Below are 20,055 nucleotides of genomic sequence, written 5' to 3'. Positions count from 1 at the left end.
GAGTAGATGGCAAATAAGCAAATTTCCCAAACAGTTGGCGTGTTCCTTTTAACATTCTGACATGTATTACAACCACCAGGATTAACATTCTAACATGTATTACAACCACCAGGATTAACATTCTGACATGTATTACAACCACCAGGATTAACATTCTAACATGTATTACAACCACCAGGATGAACATTCTGACATGTATTACAACCACCAGGATTAACATTATATCATGTATTACAACCACCAGGATTAACATTCTAACATGTATTACAACCACCAGGATTAACATTCTGACATGTATTACAACCACCAGGATTAACATTCTGACATGTATTACAACCACCAGGATTAACATTCTGACATGTATTACAACCACCAGGATTAACATTTTAACATGTATTACAACCACCAGGATTAACATTTTAACATGTATTACAACCACCAGGATTAACATTCTGACATGTATTACAACCACCAGGATTAACATTCTGACATGTATTACAACCACCAGGATTAACATTCTAACATGTATTACAACCACCAGGATTTATGAAAACAAACTTTATTTTGCAGGGCATCAATTGTTGGATCTACTGCCAAGACTGAGGTACGGTTGGATTGCTTTGATTTGTTTTCTCTTTGACACGTTCCAAAACATGATAACAGGATCCTCTGTGAGATCCTGTGTGTAGTATAAACTGTGTGTGTGTGTGTCTGCCTGTGTGTGTGTGTGTGTGTGTGTGTGTGGGTCTCATAGTGAGACAGAGGACGAGCACCTGAACATCCAGTGTAAGGTGTTTGCAGAGGCCATGGCAGAAGACGAGGAGGAGATGGAGAGGGTCTACGGAGGCGTTGACATGAGCAGCCATAATGAGATCTTCACTATTCTCTTCACCAAAGTACGCTTCACGCTGGGCTTGTCAAGAGCGCTAGGGTCTCGGTGCACTTGCTTTTAAAAACACATTTGAGAGCCACGTATTTTTTTATTTGATATACACCAATAACAATAATATTCTTTAAAAAAATTTTATTGTATCAATTCATTTACTTCTATTATCTTCAGAGTGGGAGGGAGGGCATGTATACGTTGCATGTTTTGTTTATTAAAAAGAAAAAAAAATCTCTAAGCCGTTCTCTGTCTCCCCCCCTCTCTCTCTGCGTCCTCTCTCTTTCCCCCCTCCCCCTCTCTCTCCCCCCTCTCTCCTTCTCCCTCCCCCCTTTCTCTCTCCTCTTTCTCCCCCTCTATCTCTCCCTCTCCTCTCTCTCACTCTCTCTCTCCCTCACCTCTCTCACTCTCTCTCTCCCCCCTTCTCTCCCTCTCCTCTCCCCCCCCTCTCTCTTCCTCTGCTCACTCCTCCTCTCCCCCCCCTCTCTCTCCCTCTGCTCGCTCCTCTCTCTCTCTCTCTCCCTCTCCTCTCCCCCCCTCCTCTCCTCTCTCTCCCTCCCTCACCTCTCTCTCTCCCCCCTCCTCTCTCTCTCCCTCTCCCCCCTCCTCTCCTCTCTTCCTCCCTCACCTCTCTCTCTCCCCCCTCCTCTCCTCTCTCTCCCCCCTCCCTCCTCTCTCCCCCCCCCCCCCCCCCCCCCTCCCCTCTCCCTCCCCCCCCCCCTGGTGACCCAGGTGAGTAGCAGCCCTGCCTCTGTGCAGCTGCTCTCCATCCTGCAGGCGCTGCTGCTGGTGGGGCCTGAGAGAGGGGACGTGTGGCAGGCCATGGAGACGCTGGCTGACCGCTCCGCCCTGCTCGCCCGGGACCGTAAGTCACTCATGTCATTCAGGACTCAGTCACAGTTTTATAGGCAACCCCTCGCCTTGACGTGGAGCATTCCTGTGTTCATGTTCCACACGGAACATTTTATATACCACTGCTGTCCCTGTCGGGTGCTGTCAACACCACCATTCCTCCTCATTCACTTCCATTAGTTTTGAGGACCATGTCTAAATATCATACTTCTGAATTATAAACGAACTACTGCTGTGCAGATTTCAATAAAACAGACAATTCTGAGTCAAAAGTACATGTTTTTCTTTGGTACATTTAACACTTTCAGTGCCACCAGATGGCGCCAGAGTTAGCGCTTGAATGCCACCATCGGCGCCAATGTTAACCTTAATATCGCCTAATCTATGTTTTAAATTATGTGTCTAATCTGCCCGTCGCTTATCAAATAATCCTTTTCCAGTCAGTGCTGTCAAGGCAGATTGGTTTTTTATCGCTTCATTTCCGTTTGAGAGCATTTTGAAAAGCACCCGTTTTCAGGTAAAAAACAGTCCATTCTGGGCCATTCTATGATAATCGTCTTTTACTGGAATATTCCAGAACGTTGATATTTGTCGGCCTATTTATGAATCGTTTTCAAATAAACGCTAGATGATCAATATTATACGTACACGCACGCCCATTCGAGCCGCGCACGGATACTCGCCGTGTTCATTTCCTCTTGGATTTTTACAGTGAAACCGATAGAGGACATTTCACAAAACAGCTTATATCTTCATCAAAATGAGTCTGATTATCCTAACACTGATAACATAGATTCCTTACCTGACATCAGATGGTATCCAACTGGTATATTCCAATTCCTGATCACCATTCGAAAAAATCGATAAGTGTATAGATCCAACGTGTGTACAGTAGAACACATGATTCCGCGGGGCTCAGAGGCTCCAGAATGAACTCTGATAACCCCGGCTGCATCAGTGGACTGGAAAATGTGGAGTACAGGATTTTTTTCCCCATCCATTTTCATTGAGTCCATTCCAAAATCCCTTATGTCATCTGGGAGACGATAGGGGGCGCTTTTTTCCACATCTGGTCGCCGGCGGCTCTCGGGTAGACTAGGGTAGGCTCGCGTGATGCAATATGATTTCAGATCGCTAAAAGAAAAAAAATCCGAGAAATCTCGTGAGTGGCTTTCAACGAGATATTAATAATAATAATAATAATAATAATAATAATAATAATAATAATAATAATAATAATAATAATAATAATAATAATAATAATAAACTTTATTTGTATAGCACCTTTCATACAGAAACTGCAGCCAAAGTGTTTCACAACTGAAAAAAGACGGGCATAAAATGAGCACATAAAGTGCAGACATATAAAATCACAGTTTTTTACATTAGGATCTAACATCCCAACAGGCCACCTTGTTTATGGTTTGATTCAGTTTTAAATAGACAATAATAAAAAGAGTAAGATAAAATAGACAGAGTAAAATAGTGCAATAGTGCAGTGCAATACAATTGTAGAATAGAATAGATTAAAAAAAATATATTTGACAGTGCAATAAAATAGTTCTGGATTACTGTTCAACAGTTCAAAGTCATCTTTACCTTCTCTGTTTGGTATCCACAGTTAACATTTTGACAGTCTTCCCTCCTGTTTTATACCCACTTTGACCCTTTGAACCTCCCACCCAGGGCAAACCTCCCTGTCAGGGTGCAGTTCCCTCTCTCAGGGTGCAGTTCTAGGCCTGGGCCCTCATTTATCAACTTGACGTACGCACAGATATGTGCTTAACCCGTGCGTACGACCATTTCTAAGCAAAGTGTGGGATTTATCAATTTTAACTTGAACTTGACTTTGTGCTTATGTCTACGCACAGCTCTGAGCATGCTTAGCTGACGCCCAGTGGTAGAATATCGTTACTACGGCATATGCGCTCCTCAGTTAATGCATTAGTTTCAACGCGGAAATAAGCTTCCGTGCATTACTTCCAACACTGGCGTGTTCAACTTCTGTATGACCCGTAATTCATTATAGTTCATTGTAAAATAGCGACAGTAGTGTAATTATAACGGGCTCATGCGGGAACAAGAGGTTGGCTTGCTTGTTTGGCACGGGGGACAGAAGCAGAACACCCACCTCCAAACGCCATTAAATATTGTTTCAAATAAAAAGCGACATACTATTATTTTGTGTCATGTTTCCAAATAAGATTGGCCACAACGGAATGCTTTCTACTTCAATTTGTTGATTAGAATAGATTACCTCGCTCCGTTGAAACTTCACTGAGCTCAGCACACAGACATGATAATAATAATAACAACAACAATAATAATAATAGCTTCATTTTACATAGCGCCTTTCAAGAGACCCATGCAAGGTCGCTTTACATAGATGGGGGGGGGGGTAACAAAGTAATAAAGATAGTGGACAGACTATGTAAATATGATGATGGGATTCAAGTTCGCGTTTTTATTGATCATAGGCATGCTGTCAGAGTATGATGTCATAATCAAACATTCTAGAACATTTGTCGTCACAGATCATGTCATAATAGAACATAGGCTACATGGCATGGTCCATCGTGATATTGTGTAGACTGTTATTACTGTACCACCCATTGTGACAACAGCCTTGTGAGCTCCCGCACACAAACATGATGGAATTCAAGTTCATGTATTGATCACATAGGCAGGCTACATCATACATGGCAGTGAGATTCATTGTTCTTGTATATGCTCTCGTATTATTGTTTATATAGGCTACCCAATACTGACATCAAAATAGATTGTATGCCTCTAGAAATCATATGCAGCAGGTAGAAAATTGCCGGAAAATCCGTCGCGATTTGGAATAAAATTGAGGAGAACTTTAATCCCTGGGTATTAATCAAACAAAATGGAAAAAGGCAGTCATATTCCAGCACGGTCTTTATTAGTGTTTGCGCTGCCCAGGCAGCAATGGTTAATAGATATCCGACATCACCGTACGTGTACACGTCTGTCAGCCTGTCTCATAACACGCTTCCCTCGGTTTAGTCCATTTTTCCACATTTCATGGGGGTGTTCCATTACCGTATATGGTTAATCGGGGCGGTTTTGGTATGCAAATACGTGAAAGTGTGCACGAGCCTCAGCGTAGAAGCAAGGTGATATTTATCATGACAGGTGTGCGTAGGACCTGTGTACGCACGTGTGATAAATCCCGTTTTTTTTGTGCGTGCACACATTCTAAATTCTGTGCTTACGTGTGGAAATAGAAGGTTTTCTAAGAAAATTTGATAAATGAGGGCCCTGGGTCCTACACAGTTTTAAAGCCTGACAGTCTCTTGTTTGATACCCACACAGTTTAATACCTGACAGTTTTGAACCTGTAATAAAAAGCAATAGACAGAGTAAAATAATACAGTGCAATAATAGAATAGTAGAATAGAATAGATGGTAAAATTATGCAATAGAATGGACAGAGTTAAATAGTGCTACAGTATCAACCGGAGTGTATTAGAAGGCTATGGTGAAGAGGTAAGTTTTTAGCTTATTTTTGAAAATATTAAGAGATCTAGCTTCCCTAATCATCAAATCAAATCAAATTTATTTATAGGGCCCGACAACACACGTTAATGTCCCCATGGGCCGTACAGGTCTTCTTTAAACAAGTCAAGAAGACAACATAACAATAAGTCAAGAACAGAACAAGAACACCATAGGGTCCAAACATTTTTTAGATGAATGCAAATAAATGAAAGAATGCAAGCACTCCCAGACATACCCCACGCGAAGGTAAGGAAAAACTCACTAAAACCTAACAATAGGGAAAAAAAGCTCCACAGGCAATGTGGAGGAGAGAAACCTTAGAAGGGCCGTTCAAGGGGGGATCTCCCTTCTTAGATGTCGGTGATAGTAGTGTTGCAGACGGACAGTTGGTAAGCATGCACTCATGTGTGTGGTGAAACACAGATGAGTGCATGCAATAGCAACTGTACATTTTGAAAAATTAAAGATAGAGCTAATAGCGATAGCAACTGAACATTTTGAAAGATTAAAGATAGAGTTGATAGCGGATCTATTTGAGGCACAGGGGCGGCGCAAGAGGGTCACGTCCTCCCCGTCTTAGTCACGGGACATTCAACACTCCGGTCGTTGCTCAGGGACAGCCGGAGACAGGGGGAAGGGGGGTGGCGCAGAGAGGGTCGCGAACTCCCCGACATCATCGCGGGACATCCGGCACTCCGGTCACCACTACGAGACCTCCGAAGACAGGGGGGCACGCAGAGGGGGTCGCAATCTCCCGGCCTTCGTCACGGGACGTCCAACACTCCGGTCAACACTCCAGGACAGCAAGTCATAGGAAGACAGGGAGACGGGACAGGCGTTAGACAGCTCATGAGATTGTAGTAGGCGGACATAGCAATAGATACAAGTGGTAGGCATATATGTGAATGGAGTAGATATATGAAGTAAGCGTATTATGTGAATAGAATAGAAGTACTTAACCCAGCAATGAAACCGCGTTGACTGTTAATCTGTTAACAGTCTGTTAATCAGTTGACAGGACCACGGACAGACGGCGGTGAATAACTGATCCAATGCCTCGGAGGTGCATGTAGAGCAGTCACTACAAGCTTGGCCAAGACCCCGAGGCATCCATCACCTTGGTCAGCGCCAGGAGACGGGTACTCAGAGAGAAGGGGGAGGGAGGGGGGGGGGGGGGGGGGAGAGGGGGGGGGGGGGAAGAGTTAGAGAGTTCCCATGTTTGTGGTGCTGCAAAGGAGCAGACATGTAGTACCCTGTAGTGCCATGTAGTACCCCGTAGTGCCATGTAGTACCCTATAGTACCCCATAGTGCCATGTAGTACCCCGTAGTATCCTGTAGTACCCTGTAGTGCCATGTAGTACCCTGTGGTGCCATGTAGAGCTATGTAAGCCATGTAGTACCCTGTAATGCCATGCAGTACCAAGTAGTACTCTGTGGTACCATGTAGTACCCTGTACCCTAACTAAACTACCCTATAGTAAACTACCCAGTGGTACCATGTAGTACCCTGTACCATAACTAAACTACACAGATTAATCTAAAGGTCAGTCCCCGACCAGGTGAGATCAAGGTAGGTTGAAGGAGAGAGAGAAAAGATGAGTCTTAAGCAGGGATTTAAAAGCTTCGACAGAGCAGGCGCCCCTGATGACGGCAGGTCATTTGTTCCACAGGTAGGGAGCGCGGTAGACAAAGGCTCTGTGGCCGGCGGATTTCTTTTTAACCCTAGGGGTCGATAGAAGCCCCGCATTTTGTGAGCGCAGAGCACGAGCGGGCGAGTATCGGGAGATGAGATCAGATAGATAGAGCGGTGCAAGCCCATTTAAAATTTTGTAGGTGAGGAGTAGCACTTTAAAGTCAGAGCAGGCTTGGATAGGAAGCCAATGTAGGGCGGACAAAACTGGTGTGATGTGATCAAATTTTCTAGTTCTAGTTAGTATCCGTGCAGCCGCATTTTGCACGAGTTGAAGATTTTTGATGCTTGAATTAGGTAGGCCTGAAAATAGTGCATTACAGTAGTCCAGACGTGATGAGACAAAAGCATGAATCAGGGTTTCAGCATCAGCCAGAGTTAAAATGGGGCGTATTTTTGCGATATTACGAAGATGGAAGAATGCAATTTTGGTGACATTTTTTATATGTGCATTAAATGAGAGGGAGGAATCAAAAATGACTCCGAGGTTTTTTATGGTGGAGCTCTGGGATACATGACAGGTATCAAAGTTGAGGGAGATGTCCTGAAACAGGCCTCTGTGGTTTGGGGGGCCAACAATTAACATCTCAGTTTTATCTGCATTAAGGAGTAGAAAGTTTTGCGACATCCATTTTTTGACGGCAAGCAAGCAGGCCTCAAGGTTTTGTAGTTGGGAGGAATCATTTGGCTTAATAGGTATATATAATTGGGTGTCATCAGCGTAAAAATGAAAGTTTATGCCAAATTTGCGTATGATATCGCCGAGGGGTAGCATGTAAATCGAAAATAGCAAAGGGCCCAGGACAGAGCCTTGTGGGACACCACATTGCACTGGGAGGGTCTCAGATGTTAAATCATTATAGACCACGCAGTGTGTTCTATCAGTTAAATAGGATTTAAACCAAGCTAGTGCGAGACCCCGAATGCCAACATGGTTCTCAAGCCGACCTAGAAGAATCGAGTGATCGATAGTGTCAAAGGCTGCACTGAGATCAAGCAATAAGAGCACAGAGGTGAGGTTTGAGTCAAGAGAGAGCAGTAAGTCATTTGTGACTTTGGTAACCGCCGTTTCGGTGGAGTGTAAGGCTCTAAAGCCAGATTGAAATGATTCATTAAGATTATTGTTTGATAAATGGTCAGTAAGTTGCGTTGCGACGATCCGTTCTAACACTTTGGATAGGAATGGGAGATTGGAGATAGGTCTGTAATTTTTCAAGATTAGAGGGTCGAGGTTCGGTTTTTTAAGTAATGGTTTAATGACGGCTGATTTAAAGGCCAGGGGCACCACGCCAGTAGACAAAGAGGTGTTGAAGATATTGAGTAGGGCAGGGCCTAGAGTTGGGAAGAGTTTTTTGATGAGAGTTGCTGGGAGAGGGTCAAACAGACAGGTTGAAGGTTTAGCCGCGCCAACCAGTTTAGAGAGGGCACTAAGTGAGACGTTTTCAAGGCAGCATAGCGTATGACTGGAATCAAAGTCAGGGGGAATGCCCGTCAAAGGTTGGGAGGGACTCTGATTGTTGAGTAAAGCAACAATTTCATCTCTAATGAGGTCAATTTTCTTGGTAAAAAATGTCATGAATTCGTTAGCCGAGAACGCATGGTTTAGGGCACTTGGTTGTTTCTGCGTAAGTTTTGCAACTGTGTCAAACAGAAACTTTGAGTTGTTTTTGTTTTCATTTATGAGCCTGGAAAAATAAGAGGTTTTGGCAAGTGAGAGTGCCTTTTTGTAGTTACGTAAACTATCATTCCAGGCGAGGCGGAATACTTCGAGTTTGGTCGAACGCCATTTATGTTCAAGTTTGCGACAAGCCTTTTTAAAGGAGCGCGTTTCCTCCGTAAACCAGGGAGTTAGTTTTTGCGGAGCACGTTTAATTTTAGGTTTAAGGGGAGCGACAATGTCGAGGGTGCTACGAAGGGCGGCATTAAGTTTGTCTGTAAAGAGATCAAGGGGGCCAGAGTAAGAGAGGAAGGGAGAGAGGGTGTCTGGTAGGCAGTTAACTAGAATTGGGACAGTTGAGGCGTTAATACGACGGCTCATGTAGGATTCTACACTGTCTGGGCGAGAAACCGTCAGATCAATTTGAAATTTGATGAGGTAGTGGTCTGAGAGAGCAGGAACATAGGGGGAGACGGTCAAATTTGACACAGTGAGACCGCGGGCTAGGACTAGGTCAAGGGTGTTCCCACCACTGTGAGTGGGTTGGTCAACGATTTGAATGAGACCGACAGAGTCAATGATGTCGGTAAAAGCCTTATTTAGGGGATCTAGAGTTTTATTGGAATGAATGTTAAAATCACCAACAATTAAAATGTTATCTGAGCGCATAACAAGCTCAGAGATGAAAGTTGAAAATTCATCTAGGAAGAGGGTGTAAGGGCCTGGGGGGCGGTATAGGACAGCCATTACAAAGGATGCAGTGGAGGTAGGAATCAGACCGCCACACTTTCTGTTGGGTGGAGAGGGATGCAACAGGAGCACCTCAAACGAGGAAAACTTACAGTTTGCGTCGGATGTAAAGTTGTGCTTAGAGTCATAAATTAGAGCAACTCCGCCTCCTTTCTTGGAGGTGCGTGCGATGTGGGAGCTACTAAAATTAGGGGGTGAGGCCTCGTTTAAGGGCAGAAAATCATTAGGTTTAAGCCATGTCTCAGTGAGGCCAAATAGGTCGAGACTATGGTCTGTTATCAGTTCATTTACCAAAAGAGCTTTGGTTGGCAGAGAGCGGATGTTGATAAGGCCAACCTTCACACTCTCTGTATACTTAGCAGTGCGGTTTTCAGCCATGTGGGTAGGTTTAATCGCAATTAAGTTGGCATGGTTTATCGCACAAGGACGAGCTGGGTAAAGCGGAGCGTAACGGGATATTCTAGTTTTGATTGGGTATACAGGTTTAGGGGTAGAGATAGAAAGAGAGGAGTGGGGAGCCTGGTGGAGGAGGGACCGAGCAAGAAAGGTATAAGGATTGGCAGGGTCCATCAGTTTAGCATGACTAGCAGGCTCGCTAAGAGCCTGCACCCTGGCATGCTTGTGGGGTGGCTGTCAGCCCGAAGCTATAATCTTGTCTATATTGCGAGATAAGAGAGAGGCGCCTTGCATGTTAGGATGCACGCCGTCCTTTCTCAGCAAGCCAGGGCGCCCCCAGAAAGAGGACCAATTATCCACGAACCCTAAGCCCTGTTCTTTACAGTATTTTTCCAGCCATCGGTGTAGAGAAGCTGTCCTACTCACGAACTCATCATCATGCCGGTTTACAGGCAGGGGGCCAGAGAAGATTACTCGATGCCGACTCATCTTTCTGGCGAGGTCAGAAAGCCTAACTATGTTGATCTTTGTGACCTCAGAGACTTTCATCCTACAGTCATTATTTCCGACGTGTATAACAATATGGTCGAATTTATCTTCAGTGGGTGTGATACGTGGGTTACCTTTTGCCTTGACTATGCTATTCGCCAGAAATCTCAGGTTGGCTTCAATGTCGGTAGCTCTGGCTCCCCCATAACATTTGATCTCGGCTGGCTTGTCTAGCAAAATATGCCGGGTGATGGAGTCGCCAATCACAAGGACGGAACGACGGGGTTGCAGTGGAACCGGCTGCGTACTGGGACCGGAACCCGCAACACGTGTAAAATCATGTTGCGGAGCAGGTGCTGTTGAGGCCGAGGCCGAGCGGTTACACTGCCGCTTCGTAGTGGGCGCAAAGGCCTTGTCCTGAGCACTATGTCTGGGACTCTCCAGACGAGAAGACCCCGCTAGAGGCTCCTCAGAAAAGCCTGTAGTGTCCAAGACGTCTAAAGCTGACTGTTTTCCTGACTCAAGTTCAAGGACACGACTCTCTAACAGAGTTAACCTTTCTAGGAGAGAGGGACAGACAGGACAGACAGAACACATAGCCATGCTTACACCAGGTAGAGCAGGAACAAATAAAGATACGAAGTACTATGGATCAACTGCTAAAGGCTATGTGTATGAAGCCGATTGAAGGTTTAGCTAATGAGCTAAAACCAGTGGGTCGAGTAAGTTGACAAGCTAACAAGGCAAGACCAGAAAATGCAGGTACAAAGGAGTGGCCTGCTAGAGGAGGGCAGGTGAGGGGCAGTAGATACTCTAGTGCACTCGGTTGCCTCCTCGGATAACTCCAGCAGGAAAACTCCAAGTCTTTGTCTGTCTTAGTCGGTCGCCGGCGCTCTGCTGGCGCTTCGATAGACTACACTTAAATCCCTATTGAATATTGTCCCACACCTGTAGGGGGCTAGTCTCTGACTGATTGGACTAATTACCACAGGCTGCTCAAGTCAAACCCAATGGGGTTGCAGAGAGCCTGATTGATTAAGAACAAACAATTATCAAAATATACAATGGATTGAGTACTAACTTACATTACTCAGCAAGAACACAGTGAAGTCAGCTCAGGTTTTAGAGAAATGTGTGCACAGGCAAATGTATTTAACAAGCTTTGCCTCTGACTGATTGGACTAATTACCACAGGCTGCTCAAGTCAAACCCAATGGGGTTGCACAGAGCCTGATTGATTAAGAACAAACAATTATCAAAATATACAATGGATTGAGTACTAACTTACATTACTCAGCAAGAACACAGTGAAGTCAGCTCAGGTTTTAGAGAAATGTGTGCACAGGCAAATGTATTTAACAAGCTTTGCCTCTGACTGATTGGACTAATTACCACAGGCTGCTCAAGTCAAACCCAATGGGGTTGCACAGAGCCTGATTGATTAAGAACAAACAATTATCAAAATATACAATGGATTGAGTACTAACTTACATTACTCAGCAAGAACACAGTGAAGTCAGCTCAGGTTTTAGAGAAATGTGTGCACAGGCAAATGTATTTAACAAGCTTTGCCTCTGACTGATTGGACTAATTACCACAGGCTGCTCAAGTCAAACCCAATGGGGTTGCACAGAGCCTGATTGATTAAGAACAAACAATTATCAAAATATACAATGGATTGAGTACTAACTTACATTACTCAGCAAGAACACAGTGAAGTCAGCTCAGGTTTTAGAGAAATGTGTGCACAGGCAAATGTATTTAACAAGCTTTGCCTCTGACTGATTGGACTAATTACCACAGGCTGCTCAAGTCAAACCCAATGGGGTTGCACAGAGCCTGATTGATTAAGAACAAACAATTATCAAAATATACAATAGATTGAGTACTAACTTACATTACTCAGCAAGAACACAGTGAAGTCAGCTCAGGTTTTAGAGAAATGTGTGCACAGGCAAATGTATTTAACAAGCTTTGCCTCTGACTGATTGGACTAATTACCACAGGCTGCTCAAGTCAAACCCAATGGGGTTGCACAGAGCCTGATTGATTAAGAACAAACAATTATCAAAATATACAATGGATTGAGTACTAACTTACATTACTCAGCAAGAACACAGTGAAGTCAGCTCAGGTTTTACAGCTCAGGTTTTAGAGAAATGTGTGCACAGGCAAATGTATTTAACAAGCTTTGCCTCTGACTGATTGGACTAATTACCACAGGCTGCTCAAGTCAAACCCAATGGGGTTGCACAGAGCCTGATTGATTAAGAACAAACAATTATCAAAATATACAATGGATTGAGTACTAACTTACATTACTCAGCAAGAACACAGTGAAGTCAGCTCAGGTTTTAGAGAAATGTGTGCACAGGCAAATGTATTTAACAAGCTTTGCCTCTGACTGATTGGACTAATTACCACAGGCTGCTCAAGTCAAACCCAATGGGGTTGCACAGAGCCTGATTGATTAAGAACAAACAATTATCAAAATATACAATGGATTGAGTACTAACTTACATTACTCAGCAAGAACACAGTGAAGTCAGCTCAGGTTTTAGAGAAATGTGTGCACAGGCAAATGTATTTAACAAGCTTTGCCTCTGACTGATTGGACTAATTACCACAGGCTGCTCAAGTCAAACCCAATGGGGTTGCACAGAGCCTGATTGATTAAGAACAAACAATTATCAAAATATACAATGGATTGAGTACTAACTTACATTACTCAGCAAGAACACAGTGAAGTCAGCTCAGGTTTTAGAGAAATGTGTGCACAGGCAAATGTATTTAACAAGCTTTGCCTCTGACTGATTGGACTAATTACCACAGGTAATTAATGTCCATAGGTAGTGTGTTCCATAACTTTGGTGCATAGTTTGCAAAGGCTGCATCCCCGATTTTCCTTAGACTGTGGCTTGGAACCTTCAATAGACCAGTAGTAGATGATCGCAATGTTCTAGGAGGCACATAGTTGACTAGAGAATTTGCAATGTAGCTTGGTCCTGTTCCATTTAGTGCTTTGTATATAAGGAGGAGGACCTTGAAATCAATTCTAAATGTTACCGGAAGCCAGTGTAGGTTAGCTAATACTGGACTGATGTGGTCTCTCGTCTTGGTTCTAGTTAGTAGCCTAGCTGCCGAGTTTTTAATGATTTGGAGTCGTTCTGTTTTTCTTTTGGGAGGCCAGTGAGGAGTGCATTGCAGTAGTCAATTCGGCTTGAGATAAAAGCATGGATCAGTTTTTCAGCATCTTTTTGATTTATTTATAAACAGCCGTACCTTAGCTATGTTTCTAAGGTGGAAAAATTATGTTTTTGTCACCTTGTTGATGTGTGATTTAAAGCTTAGGTCTGAGTATAATTATAACACCAAGACTTGTAACTTCGGGTTTGATCCAAGGAGTAAGTTGCCCCATATTGCTCTCTGTAACATTTCTCTTTTTGTTATAGGACCGACTAATAGGATTTCAGTTTTGCCCTCATTTAATTTTAGGAAGTTGTTCGTCATCCATTTGTTTATTTCTAAGAGACAGGCGGAAATGGAGTTTATAGCTGTGTGATAATTTGGTTCAGCGGAGATGTACAATTGTGTGTCATCTGCGTAACTATGGAAACATACATTGTGTTTTCTAATGATGTCTCAGAGTGGCAGCATGTATAGTGAGAATAATAATGGACCAATGTATTGCTTTTTGAAAAACAACATTCCAAACATTCTGTGAGAGGTTAGACAGTTGGTTGAAAACTACACCGCAAGTAAGAAATAGTTCCTTTACTTGACAATTTGAAAATGGAAACGTTTTGAACGTTAACTACATGCTTTACATAATTATGATATTTAGTCATGGTTCTCAAATTGAATGGAAGTGAATGAGGAGCCCGACACCTGGGAGGAAGAGCGTTCAGCAGGGAAAGCAGTGGTCGCTAGCTTACTAGTAGATAACTTATAGAGGTAAGACTGCTGATTTTTTTTTCTACTAAAGTGAAATATCCCTAAGTTAACTAATAAATAAGAAGACGGCAACATTTTGGGAAATTAGCTTATCGTCTTCTCCAGAGAGGAACAAGAAGATAGATACCAGTTTCCTCTCTGTGCGTTCAGTAGAAAGCTATCTGGCTGCACGTTAGCCTAGCTTAGCACAATGAATGGAAGCGGACATGGCCGGCTACCCATTGTCCAACTAACGCCTCTCCTGAAGGCTAACCGGCCATGTCCGCTTCCGTTCATTGTGCTAAGCTAGGCTAACATGCAACCAGATGCATATAGCTACAGATGCGCTTTTCTGTAAGAGAAGGCCAACCCACCCTATCATATATTTATATAAAGTGCCGGCCCTTATTCCAAACAGTTTCAAAGGACGACTTCCCAGATGGTTCTGTATAACAGACCATGTGGCAGGTCAGGTTAGACTGGCTTTGCAGTCTTTGAATGAATGTAAACTGATAGGAGGCTGGACAGTAGGAGGTGTTTAGGAAGTCAGTTGAGTACTCAGGCTCTTCTCCCTGACATTACATCACAGACTGCATTAAATATTAATATGTAAAAAAAATATATATAATAATAATAATTTGATAGTACGATAATCTGCAACTTCTTATTAGGCACCGGTGAAATAAAACTGTTCCCATGTCAGTTTAAACTATTTAATATTTACGATGTGTAATTGTGTATGTTTTCATCTCTCGTGTTTCAGCTCAAGAGGACTACTCCACCGAGGGGTTAATGGAGCGCCTCGTCCGCTCCAAGGCCCAGGTGACCAATCCCAGAGTCAGGACCACCAGCAGGGCGGTGCAGACGCACCTGATGGGCAGCACCGTAGACGAATCGGAGCTTGTTGCCGCAGCCACCGCAGCCCCCTCTGTCTCTGCAGCTCCACCTCCACCACCACCACCTCCAGGTCCAGGGATGGTTGGCTCGCCTCCACCTCCTCCTCCTCCTCCTACTCCTCCCTTACCTGGAATGGGGCCCCCGCCTCCTCCCCCGCCCCCGGGTTGCGAGGGCATGATCCAGGCCGTCACCCTGCAGGGGCTGGGCCGGTCGTACCAACCGGTCAAGGCCGGGCCCTGTCCCACCCTGCGCATGAAGAAGCTTAACTGGGAGAAGCTACCGTCCAGAGTGGTCTCAGGTGAGGGAGCTTCAGGTATCAAAGAGGCAACAGCGGAGATAATGAAGCACAGGAGAGGTACATGTGAGGGAGCTGGAGTGTGTGTGTGTGTGTAAGATAAGATAAGATAAGATAAGATAAGATAAGATAAGATAAGATACACCTTTACAGTATTAATACCTGTAAGGAAATTCCGGAATCAAAGCAGCAACAGCGGAGATAATGAAGCACAGGAGAGGTACAGGTGAGAATGAGAATCCAAACAAGACATAAGAATAAGATAATAAGAATACAAATATTATAAAATAAAGATAAAATAAACATGGGGCTGCTTGCCCTTGATATCTGGACGTTTACATTTACATTTAGTCATTTAGCTGACGCTTTTATCCAAAGCGACCTACAAGTTCTGTACGACAAGTCATCAGGAAGGGTACAACTCTATCAGCTGAGTAACAATGTTCATCAAAGTGTTGCGTGTTACAGTGTAGGTTCGTTTATTAGGACAAGTGCATCAGGGGCGTAGCTGGGGGGGGGTAGCTTAGGATGATTCCAAGGGCCCAGCACTGGGGGGGGGGCCCAACATTTTTTTTTTTTTTTTTTTTTTTTATACTAGACATCACTCATGTGTATTATTGATGCTCTCATTGATACTATGTTTGTTTCTGAAGTGTGTGTGTGTGTGTGTGTGTGTGTGTGTGAGAGATATATAGAGAGAGAGGGCTTTGGTAGACTATTGCATTGGTCCATTCATTGAAGATGAACGCAATGCGACATCCTTTACTAGGCTCACCCACCAACAGTGCAGGTGCTCAACTGCTGATCCGAATGTATAGGTAAAAACCATATTATGCGTTTTCATCAATAAAAAAATTGCAAAAAAAAATTCCGCTCGCGCACTTACGCGCGCTCGCATTCACTGGGGGCCTACGAATACATTCTTTCATGGGGGCCAGAATCTGGAGCTACACCCCTGAGTGCATGACAGGACTTGATCTCTGGGTGAGTGAAGATGTACTAGAACTTTATTGTTAGCTAGCATTATCGGTAGCATTAGCTGCCAAGCATTAGAGCAAGTATACGTTTTTTGTAAGACAAGTATACGTTTTTGTAAGACCATTACAACTATTGCTAGCTAACATTGTCAGAGATTGAAAAGCTAGCATTAGACATAGCCTTAACTAGTAGCAAATATTTTCAAGTGTTATATTTACTCACTTGTATATTTGCTAGTAACTACCTGAACTGGAAACTGTACTGCATGCACAGTCATCACTGAACCAAGGGACGTGTTTATTACAATTGTCCCATATGTATTCAATCTGAATTATATTGTTATACATAGCTGCAAAGAGTTTCACTATGTACGGTACCTGCAATTTAATTCAAACCTACAGTATGTATATGATACAGTATACAACATATAGGCCTATATTTTTTCTTTTATTTCTGCAAACAAAAAACCCACTCAAAATGTATAAAATTGCACTTTTAGTTAAACAACTCACTTCTATTATAAATAAATAATAATAATCTTCTACAGAATTGTCATTAGATGCGCTAACATTACTTTGGAATTTACCATCTAGGTACTTCTCCTCAGCAGCTTTCTCAGAATAAAAGTAGAACACGAGAAGTACATGGAAGACGAAAAATGTTCACTACAAATTGGAGTGAAATTTAGTGTTTTTTTGTTTGCAGATCCCATCAGATGTAATAGAGTAAACAAGGAGGTATTCTTGGTGTGATCTCCATGTTGCAAATATGAGCGGGCAGATCGTGAAATCGTTAGACATTATCTGCGGCCCAGCTGTCTTTGGCTAGAGCTATTTTTGAAGCTAGATGAATAGAGTAACTTCTCTCAAGTTCAAGTTCCTTTTATTGCCACACGGCCAGGCCGGTGGAATTCAAGCACGGTGCAGGTGGTGGTAGCTGCGACAATACACCACATAAAACATAAAAAGACACATGGAACAGTACAGTACAGAAAACACCACCTAGAACAAATACATGACAGAAACAGTACAGTACGAAAAACTATAGATGTCAGTGAGTTCAGTGTAACATAGACCAGAAGAAACATAACAGCAGGGGGTACATTTAGGAGGAGTTGGAGTTAAGCAGTTGTATGGGCGGCCTTGGGGAAGAAACTGTTATTGAACCTTACAGTGCGACTACCTAGTGACCTGAGCCTCCTACCAGAGGGGAGGTGTTGGAAGAGGTGATGAGCTGGGTGCAGGGGGTCACTGATGATTTTGTTTGCGCGTGTGATGGTGTGATGTTTGTGTATGGAGTCCAGGGTGGGGAGTTTGCAGTTGATGATTTTGGATGCCCTTTTTATGATCCTGTCTAGTCTGTGTAGTGTGTGTTTGGGTGTGTTGCCGTACCATACAGTGATGGATAATGAAATAATGTTTTGTATTATGGCTGTGTAGAATTGTACCATTAAGTTCTTCCTAACCTTGTATTTCTTGAGTTGTCTCAGATGAAATAGTCTTTGATTGGCTGTTTTGAGTAGATGAGTGGTGTGATGGTCCCAGTTTAGTTTATTGCTGATGTATGTTCCTAGGTATTTTAATGTGTCTGTGGCTGAAATGGGTTGATTATTGATGAGCATGGGTGTTTTAGTGGGTGTGGGTTTTCCTAAAGTCAATGATGAGTTCAACAGTCTTGCTTTCATTGAGTATGAGGTTGTGTTCTCTGCACCACGTTAGTGTCCGCTCCACCTCCAGCCGGTAGTCATCCTCCTTGTTGTTGGAGATCAGCCCTAAGATGGTGGTGTCGTCCGTGTATTTCAGCGTCTCTCTCTCTCTCTCTCTCTCTCTCTCTCTCTCTCTCTCTCTCTCTCTCTCTCTCTCTCTCTCTCTCTCTCTCTCTCTCTCTCTCTCTCTCTCTCTCTCTCTCTCTCCCCCCCCTACCACACAGAGAGCCACTCCATGTGGACATCAGCCCCATCGGACCCTATGGAGCCAAACTACTCCAGCATCCAGGAGCGCTTCTGTTTTGTTACAACCGACTCAAAGGACAAAGATACCACTGCCACGTCCACCAAACGAGAGCCCAAAGAGGTAGATGCTCCTGTAACTCAATACTCCAATGATAAGACGACAAGATGATATGATTGAATGTCTGAAGTATTTCCATAGCAGCTGCATGGTATTTGTGACGTGATGGTCTTTCTCTGTGTCATCTCTTTGTCCACGTCGCCTGCCATCTGGTCATTAATAATTCATTAATAATAATTCATTACATTTATATAGTGCTTTTCTAGACACTCAAAGCGCTCCCCAAAATGTAGGGTGGAAATTGCCTCCTTCACCACCACTGGTAGCACATTGGGCTACCATACATTGGTAGCACATTGGGCTACCAATGGCTGCCATACACTGGCACCAGGCACACATCACACTACACAATGGCTGAACGGTTCAGGAGACAGGGATTGATGTCAGCCAATTAAGGGGAAGGGATGATTAGGTGGCCTTGATGTCAGAGACCTGTTTGGTAATTTGGCCAGGAACGTCGGGGAACCTCCTACTCTTTGCGATAGGCGCCCTGGGTTCTTTAACAGCCCAGATTCAGTCAGTGATCAGTGATTGACTTCAGCCTCTTTTGTGCGTTCACAGATTTCCTTCGTTGACCCCATGAAACACCTCGGCTTGAACATCTTCTTGAAGCAGTTCAAATGGTGAATGTTAAACAAATGTGTTGGCCACACACATTGACGTATTATGTGATACTACTAACAGACTGCAAAATGTAGATAAACTAGTAACTGAACTAAACCGGTTCTCTGGGAGGAATCAAAGAGGGAAGATAAGGGAATCAAAGAGGGAATAAGGGAATCTTGAGCGAGCCACGTTAGACTATTAGGGGGCGACAGTGGCTCAGGAGGTAGAGCGGTCGTAATCAGAAGGTTCCTGGTTCGATTCCCGCTCCTCCCGGGCAGCGTGTCCTTTGAGCAAGACACTGAACCCCTAATTGTTCCCGATGAGCAGGTCGGCACCTTGCATGGTCGCCTCCGCCATCCGTGTGTTAATGTGTGAGTAAATGGGTGAATGGGTCAAAATTGTAAAGCGATTTGGATAAAAGCGGGGGGCGACAGTGGCTCAGGAGGTAGAGCAGTCGTCTGGCAATCCGGAGGTTCCTGGTTCGATTCCCGCTCCTCCCGGGCAGCATGTCAATGTGTCCTTGAGCAAGACACTTAACCCCTAATTGCTCCTGATGAGCAGGTTGGCACCTTGCATGGTTGCCTCCGCCGTCAGTGTGTGAATGTGTGATGTGAATGGGTAAAATGTGAGGAACAAATTGTAAAGCGCTTTGGATAAAAGCACTATGTAAAAAAGCAGCCATTTACCATATATAAAAAGCAGCCAAAAGTGATATATAAATGCACCATTTACCATTTGACCAAACTGCAAAATGTAGATAAACGAATAACCAAACTAAACTAGTTTTCTGGGAGGAATCAAAGAGGGAACCACATTTGACTATTGGGATTCACTCTAGTCCATTCACTATGAAGATTTCATAAAAATGTATTTCCCAATATTCACCCCACATGCCACCGTCCTGTTGATAGTCCCCCTGAGGACTTTGTGGCTATGATCCAGAAGGGAGACCGGTCTAAGTTTGACGTGGAGGTGCTGGGACAGCTACTGAAGTTACTGCCTGAGAAGAACGAGGTGAGAGGTCACACTGAGTA

At 43.8% G+C, this 20,055-nt stretch overlaps 1 protein-coding gene across 5 annotated transcripts in view; it reads left to right on the top strand.

Annotated features, from left to right (window-relative positions):
- The window catches only part of LOC311228813 (inverted formin-2-like), a 94,901-nt gene that overhangs the window by 41,291 nt on the left and 33,555 nt on the right, over positions 1-20,055 (top strand). For all 5 annotated transcript variants that reach the window (XM_084314762.1, XM_084314765.1, XM_084314763.1 and 2 more), the window contains 7 exons: positions 571-604; positions 755-896; positions 1,616-1,748; positions 14,940-15,371; positions 18,276-18,418; positions 18,977-19,038; positions 19,933-20,035. In XM_084314762.1, coding sequence (XP_084170888.1) covers positions 571-604; positions 755-896; positions 1,616-1,748; positions 14,940-15,371; positions 18,276-18,418; positions 18,977-19,038; positions 19,933-20,035 — 1,049 coding nt within the window. The remainder of the gene's footprint in view (positions 1-570; positions 605-754; positions 897-1,615; positions 1,749-14,939; positions 15,372-18,275; positions 18,419-18,976; positions 19,039-19,932; positions 20,036-20,055) is intronic.

Source organism: Notolepis coatsorum, assembly GCF_963971535.1.
Source record: "Notolepis coatsorum genome assembly, chromosome: 5".
NCBI lineage: Eukaryota > Metazoa > Chordata > Actinopteri > Aulopiformes > Paralepididae > Notolepis > Notolepis coatsorum.
The sequence above is the reverse complement of the archived record's forward strand: the minus strand, read 5'-3'. Positions and strand labels throughout refer to the sequence as shown.